Here is an 8,292-nt window from a genome sequence, read left to right as displayed (position 1 = left end):
TTATATGATATTTAGGATTTGTTGGCCTCGATTTGAAAACTCCTTTCATAAAGCGTTTTACCCTATCATCTTCTAAATTAGATAAAATTAATGATAAGGCAGACTTATAGGAGTTAATGGTACCGTATTTAGCACCTTTATTAAATAAATCAGTAAGAAAATGTAAAACTACAGGGACAGATGCCGAGATGTAGCTATAGTTGTGGGTACTGCAGTAGTTTAGCCATGTCTTTATGCAGCCATCGTATTGTTTGTAGGTAGAATCCACAGACATGTATCAAGATAGACTAAGCGAGTGTATGTACTTCCCGTGTCCAAACTAAGTTTATGAAACTTACTTGACGCTGGCCTACACTCAGCCCGCGCTTGCAGTTCGCCAAGGAAAGACGTGAAGCTGAATAAAGTAAAATGCCGAATTGCGCCGTTATAAACTGTAGAAACTCCACAGCTGTGAGTGGCCGAGTTAGCAGAGATGTTTCCTTCCACCGGTAAGTAATTTTCTAATCAGAATATGCACTATTTATTTTAAAATCAAATAAAGAATATCTGTGGAAAACGATCGTGACAAACACGGATACCAAATCATACGAAATTATTCGGAATACATTGCGGCTTTTACTTGGCACGGTAAAGATCGCGTCGTATGATAACAAGCAATGAATAGCGTCTTCTCATTTTTCTGTTCTCATTTTTCTGTCCAATTTTGTGGTTAGTGATGTTCATTTGATGCAACAGTTCTCAATTCTAATCGATTTTATAATCGAACAGAAAAATGATAATTTGAAGGAGCAATTTTTCAGAAAAAAAGGCATAGATTTTTTTTGTCATTTAATAGGACTTGACCTAGAACTTTTAAGTATTTTAATACAAAGGTGGTACTAAAAATAAATATTATGACATGGACGCCATTAGTTAAAGTGTCATCTTGGGAGTTTTTTAAGAAAACTCCTTATTGCTTAGACTATGTTTGTTTTTTCAGTTTTCCAAGTAACCCGAACATAAAAGAAAAATGGATCGATGCAACGGGACATAAAGATTGATTGATTGACAGTTTCATTACTTTCTTTCGATGGCCTCTCTAGTACGTAGTACATGGTAACTCAATGGGCATATGTAAGAAAAAGCTAAAACACATTAGTTTACTTGTTAGAATATTAAAAGGTTTATAACTTTATTTTATCATTCCTCTGTCTATGGTAATTATCATTTTTCTGTCTTGAATCGATTTAGTAATCGATTACGATTCATTTATTTAACTACCTCTTAGACATAGATCTAGTTTGATCTGATTTCTTTCGATTTACTTCGATGGGATAGGACGATACTAGAATCGCCGCGCGAGTGGCGTCCTAATCGATTTAGCGTAAAATGAAATTACCATCACTAAAAAGCGCTCGTGACGTCATAACGCGTCAAGGTCAGTACAAAAAATATGACACGCTTGGTTTTCATACAGATCGCGGTACTTGCGTTGTCTACTTAATATACATGTCTGTGGTAGAATCAGATAACGATGATAACATTTATATCTGTACCGTACTTGGTGACAAGCCTTTCCTTAGTAAAGCTTGCCTGAAAGCTTCGCGGCAACCAACTTCAGAGTTCTGTGTAGGTTGTGGTTGATCCTGAAGGGAGAAGTTAATAAATTAATATCAGGTGCAAAATATATGGGCTTGGTTGTCATTAATTTCTGAAAAATTGGGAACCAGGGTCGCGTAGGCCAATACGGTACCACAACTATACCCTCTGCCTTTTCTTTTATAATCTTTTGCATTACCTTTGTTATTAAACAAAACGGGGGAAATGCGTAAAAGAACTTATTTTTCCATGAAACCGTAAATGCATCTACCGCCCATGCATCAGGATCGTTTTTCCAAGTTACATATGTATGACACTTTGCATTACATCTACTTGCAAACAAATCTATTTCAGGGACACCAAAATTAATAGTTATCTCATCGTATGCATTTTGGTTTAGTTCCCATTCTGTATCGTGAAATTTCTTCCGCGATAATTGGTCTGCTTCACAATTATCCTTTGTATTTATATAGGATGCAAAAATAGTTATTTTACGCATTTCACACCACTGCCAGATTTCTCTGGAAACCACATTAAGGTGATCATATTGAATACTACCCATTCTATTTATACAAGAAATTGCGGTGACATTATCAATTCTTAGCAAGATTCGAGAAGAACATAAATTCTTCGCGAAGGATTTAAGGGCAAGAAAAGCTGCTTTTAATTCTAACTCATTAATATGCAATGTTTTTTCACATTCTTTCCAGTAGCCAAAACATTTATTGTTATTACAATAGGCGCCCCAACCGGTGTTAGATGCATCTGAATAAATCTCTAAATTAAAATCTTCAATCCCGAGAGGACAATTATCTATATATCTATATTACGGATCCACCATAGCATATCCGATTTTAAATTATCTGGAATTTTAATTATCTGTTCGTAGCTAGCGTTTTTAAGCAAACACATTTAATTATACTGTTCGAAAATTTTAGTATATAACCAAGCATATTGAATTGCGGGACAAGCTGAAATTAATAAACCGATAAATTGAGCAAATTCTCGTAATTTGCATTTTTTAGTATTTAAGACGGTGGAAACTTTTTCTTTAATTTTTAACTTCTTATCATCGGGTAGTTTTAATAACATATTATTGGAGTCGAATGCGAAACCTAAAAATTTGCATTGCATCTTTGGTACTAACGAACTTTTCTCTAAGTTAATCAAAAAACCTAGTCTTTCAAAAAGTGTTTTGGTCAAAGTTATGTTTTCTTGGCATTCTAATAGTGTTCTACCAATACAAAAGACATCATCAAGATAAACGACTGATATCATACGATGAGTTTTTCTTAAAAATTCAAATATAGGTTTTAGAAGTTTTGTAAACACGAACGGTGCGGTGCATACCTAAACCAAATGGCAAACAATTAAATTCGTAAAGGACTCCATCATACTCAAACCGTAAGTACTTTATGTGCATTTTATTTACTGGCACTAAAAAATAAGCATCTTTTAAATCGATAGTTGCCATGAAACAGTTTGGAGTTATCAACTTTGACGCAGTACGATAATCCTCCATTTTGAAATGTTTAGTTTGGTGAGATGCACGATAGCCGGCTGCACGCACGAAAAAACATGACTCATGCGGCGTTACCTCGCTCTGAGGCGTTCCATGTAAGGCTTGAAGTGCAAGCGAGAGCGCGGAACGAGTGACAAAGAAGCACAATCGGCCGTTGTCACGTTCAACTATCGTCAGTAAACCGACTTTACAGACAACCAATTTTTTTGGTATAAATTTCATCAATCATCAATATCATCATCATCATCATAAATTTTTGATGGAGTTGGTGTCATTATAACACCTATTTATTATTGTTTTATCGTAAAGATTACGCTAATATAAGCATGTTTTATAGGGACAACTTTTCTCTAAAATCAAAAATGGCCGAGATATTCGCCCTCAATTCGTCAGGTTAGGTTTAGGTTAGGTTAGCCTTTAGGTTAGGTTAGGTTAGGTTTCTTAAAAAAAAAACTACACAGAAATAGGAGCCCCGCGAAGCGGGGCTCCGTGGACGCGCAAAAAAAAAATCAAGGTTAGGTTAGCCGTTAGGTTAGGTTAGGTTAGGTTTCTTAAAAAAAAAACTACACAGAAATAGGAGCCCCGCGTAGCGGGGCTCCGTCGACGCGCAAAAAAAAATCAAGTTTAGGTTAGGTTAGCCGTTAGGTTAGGTTAGGTTAGGTTTCTTAAAAAAAAAAACTACACAGAAATAGGATACCCCGCGAAGCGGGGCTCCGTCGACGCGCAAAAAAAAAACTCAAGTTCAGGTTAGGTTAGCCGTTAGGTTAGGTTAGGTTAGGTTTCTTAAAAAAAAAAACTACAATTTCTGGCCACGAAATTTATAATCATAATATAATATATTAGCTGTTTCGTTTCTCTTTTCTCAGAAAATTCGAAAAAAAATTCGGCTATTCAACAACAAAAATAGTAAGGTTAGGTTAGGTATAAAACATAGGTGAAAAAAGGCAAGAAGATAATTTTAGATACTGATTACATAAATTGTTTTACGAAATGTAAGTCTCTCTTAACGAATGATCCGATTTTACAGTATCCAGATTTTAGTAAAGATTTCATTTTAACAACGGACGCTTCAAATTTTGCTTTAGGAGCTATCTTATCGCAAGGTCCTATTGGTTCTGATAAGCCTATCTGTTACGCATCTAGAACACTTAATGACAGTGAATTAAATTATAGTACTATAGAAAAAGAGCTTTTAGCTATAGTCTGGGCAACAAAGTACTTTCGCCCTTATTTATTTGGCCGTAAATTCAAAATCGTTACAGATCATAAGCCATTACAGTGGGTTATGAGTATGAAAGAACCGAATGCAAGACTAACGCGGTGGAAACTTAAGCTTAGTGAATATGATTTTTCGGTAATTTATAAAAAAGGAAAAGCTAACACAAACGCAGATGCGTTATCTCGCGTTGAAATTCATAACGAAGAAATTAGTTCCGTATTAGTTAACACATCAGTAGATAATATTTTAATTAGCTCATCCACAGAGACAGTTCATCTTAGTTCACCTAGACGTAATCAGAACGCAATGAGGTCTTCAACCGAAACGGCTTATTCACCATCAGGTGACCATATATCGCTAGGCTCATCCACGGAAACAGCACACACTAGTAGAGAGGTAAAATATGACAGGAAACCCATTAAACAGCAATTCAAGGTTGTTCCACCAGCTACAAAGCCTTTCGAAATTGTTCACATAGATACTTTTACAGTTGAGTCCGAAAAATATCTAACTATTATAGACGTGTTTTCCAAGTACGCGCAAGCTTATTACCTCCGAGATATTACTGCTATAAGTATTGTGCAAGCTCTTTTAACATTTTCAACGCATCACGGTCTGCCTTTAACGATTGTAACTGATAATGGCACGGAATTTACGAACCAAATTTTTTCTGAATTCGTTAACTTACATAAAATTAATCATCACAAAATACTTCCAAATTCGCCGAATGACAACGGTAATATAGAAAGATTCCATTCCACGCTTTTAGAACACCTTAGAATACTTAGATTAAAAAATAGAGAGGCTATGGTGACGCATTTAATACCTTACGCACTTTTAGCATACAATAGTACTATCCATAGTTTTACAAAATGTAGGCCGTATGACCGCATACTTGGTCATATGGATCCTAGAGACCCTATAGATATTGATCTAACAAAACATTGAATGCAGCAATATATATTAATACACAGGAGTAGAGTACAGGAAGTATATAAAACGATTAACGAATTTTCTTTACAAAATAGAACTAATCTAATAGAAAATAGGAATAGAGATCGGGATCCCGAGATCCAGTACGAACCTGGTCAGACAGTATTTGTCAATAACCCATTAGCTGCCCGTAAGAAATTAGCACCCCGTTATACTAAAGATAAGGTTTTAACTAACTTGCCTATACATATATATACCTCTCGTAAAAAGGACCCCGTTGCAAAACACAGACTTAAACGTGTGCCTAAGACCGCCAAATTGTTACAGGATACTGATGCTTCTCACGATCCCCGTAGTAATGACACAGGAGATAAAACTTGACGACTTAGGAAATGGACCAGGACTACTGCCGTTTAAACTTGGACAAGCGAGACTTTTGACGCACTATCATACGTTTTTAGAATACATAGAACTTAATGACATTGACATTAAATTAAGGACATTACAGGACCAACTTATACACTATAAAAAGACTCTAGACAGTGAAGCTTTAAGTTTGTACGAAAATCAAATTGAGCACCTTTCTTCTAAATTAGTGCAAGTTTTAGAACAGCTTAAATCGCTTGAGCCAAGTCGTGTAAAAAGAGGTCTCATTGATGGGCTAGGATCGGTAATAAAAGGCATAACTGGTAATTTAGATTATACAGACGCAATAAGATACGATAGTGTTATCAAAAATTTAGAACACAATCAGGATCAAATAGTTAATGAATTCAATAGTCATATTAGTATAAGCAAAGAATGGATGAAACGTCATTCTGAACTTATATCCAAAATTGTCGAAAATCAGGTAAAAATAAATTCTACTTTATTATTTTTTATGACGCAACAAGACTATAAAATATCCCGTTTGATAAAATATGCTAAATTTGCCCAAATCCTTAGCATAATGACAGAAAATGTAGATGATATATTGCAAGAATTGGTTAGAATTGAAAATACATTAGCTTTCAATCGTACGTCCTCAACACATCATTCTATGTTAAGTTCAAATGTGTTAAAGGATATATTAATAAAATTAAATACTATATATGGTAAGGATAGAATTTTAGAGTTAGAATTAAGACAATATTACGATATAATAAAACCAGGATATTATTTTAATGGAAAAAAGATTATAATTGTTCTTAAATTTCCGATAGTGTCTAAGGATTCATTTACTTTTTATAAATTAGCTGTTTTTCCTAATAAGTACATGCAGGCTCTCATCCCTCCTTATCCTTTCATTGCCACAAGTACACAGTCTTTCTTGTACATGGAGGCTGAATGCCCGAAGTACGGTAACGGGTATCTTTGTGAGATAAAAACCAATCAGATCCAGACGAAAGCAGACTGCATACAGGATTTTATTCAAAGTCAAGTCTTGGGCCAAGGATGCAGGATGACGGAAGTAATCCTTTCTCAAGAAATGATACTAGGACTGGATGACAGACACTACATCCTATCTATGCCACACCAGACGAAAATACACCTAAAATGCAAACAGGACGATTTCATGACTGTTAATGGCAGCTTTTTTCGTGGGTAGGTGCAAATAAACGAACACGTGTTTTTTTGCGCTCTTAAAATATTTTTATTTTTAAAGTAATTTTTCTATTATTATATCTACAAATTTACATATGATTTAATAATTCAAAGTGCCTACCAGCATATCCTCAAATAATCTCCAATATATTAGTTAATTAATCACTTCACAAGATTGTCAACATCATGGACTCACTGAAACACACTATGGAAGAAATGACTGCTCATTTCAATAAAAGGATGGCAGAATTCCAACGGGAGCTCACTTGTAATCCTGTTCCTCCAGCATCCTCAAGTCCTACCTCCAGACTGGCCGCTGAGTTTGAAGCATTTCGTGAATTCGTTATCTCATCCCTACAATCCCTGCAATCTCAAGTAGAACTCTTATCCAAGCTGTACGAACAACAGGAGATGCGTTCCAGGAGAAAGATGTTGCTTCTACATGGTGTCACCGAGAATAATAACGAGGATGTATCTGTCGCTATTATCAATATTATCTCCGATAAACTTAACATTCCAAATGTTACTAAGGACTCCATTAGCCGCTGCCATAGATTTGGTCGAGTAAGGGATGATAAACCAAGACCCATAGTTGTGAAGTTCCATGATATCCGTACACGTGACAGCATCTGGGCTGCTAAGTCTCGTTTAAAGAAGACTGGAATAACCATTTCAGAATTTTTAACGAAGGGACGTCACGATACATTTATGGCTGCCAGGGAACGCTTTGGGGTTTCTCAATGCTGGACCCGGGATGGATACATATTTGTGATTTCAACCGATGGTTCTAAGCACCGGATAAGTTGTCTCGCTGATCTGGAAGGTATTCCCTCTGCCCCAACTGCACCATCATCGGGTACCGCTAGTGTCAGTGCCATTCCACAAAAAGATACTAAAGGAAACCCTGCTGCACGAACCAAGAGGTATCAAAAAACAAAGTAAATATACGAGTGTTACTTTTTTCATTAATTATTTTAATTTATCTTCACTTGTTGCTTTGCCTTATTCGTTTTTTTTTTTTAGTATTATATCAATAGTTATTGTTTCCTCTCTAGCTTTCCGATTAGTGATTCTTCATGTTAACCTTTGATTTATGGACTATCGTCTATCGTTCTATAAATACCTCACAATTTGTACTTTTTATTTCAATTTATTTACATCTATTTTTTCAACATAATGATGTGTCATATGTCAAATGTCAAATTGTCAAATGTCACTATTGAATTGTCATATGTCATTTAATGAATTGTCATTTGTCGTGAGCCATAGACTATAGTATCTTTTTGATTTGTTAATAATTTTGATACCTGGCAATTTTGACTGGTTTTTATATTCAAATATAGTTAACTATTATATATACATATTGTAAATCAATACGCTGGTGGGTGCAAACTATAAATTTTGTTTTTAGCTGTTATTTTTATTATATATCTATATATTTATATTTATTGAATAT

The 8,292-nt window shown here is 35.0% G+C and overlaps 1 protein-coding gene across 1 annotated transcript; it reads left to right on the top strand.

The window, feature by feature from the left end:
- The first annotated feature begins 6,871 nt into the window (after positions 1 to 6,871).
- On the top strand, positions 6,872 to 7,778 carry LOC149474922 (uncharacterized). The gene has a single exon (XM_089714028.1). It carries the CDS (start codon positions 7,023 to 7,025, stop codon positions 7,776 to 7,778), a length of 756 nt encoding a protein of 251 aa, XP_089570154.1. The 5' UTR covers positions 6,872 to 7,022.
- Positions 7,779 to 8,292: the final 514 nt, after the last annotated feature.

This window comes from Colias philodice, chromosome 32 (assembly GCF_061535455.1).
Source record: "Colias philodice isolate Cphi_HAF_F1 chromosome 32, ilColPhil1 Martin Lab GWU primary, whole genome shotgun sequence".
Lineage (NCBI taxonomy): Eukaryota > Metazoa > Arthropoda > Insecta > Lepidoptera > Pieridae > Colias > Colias philodice.
This window is presented reverse-complemented; position numbering and strand designations above follow the sequence as displayed.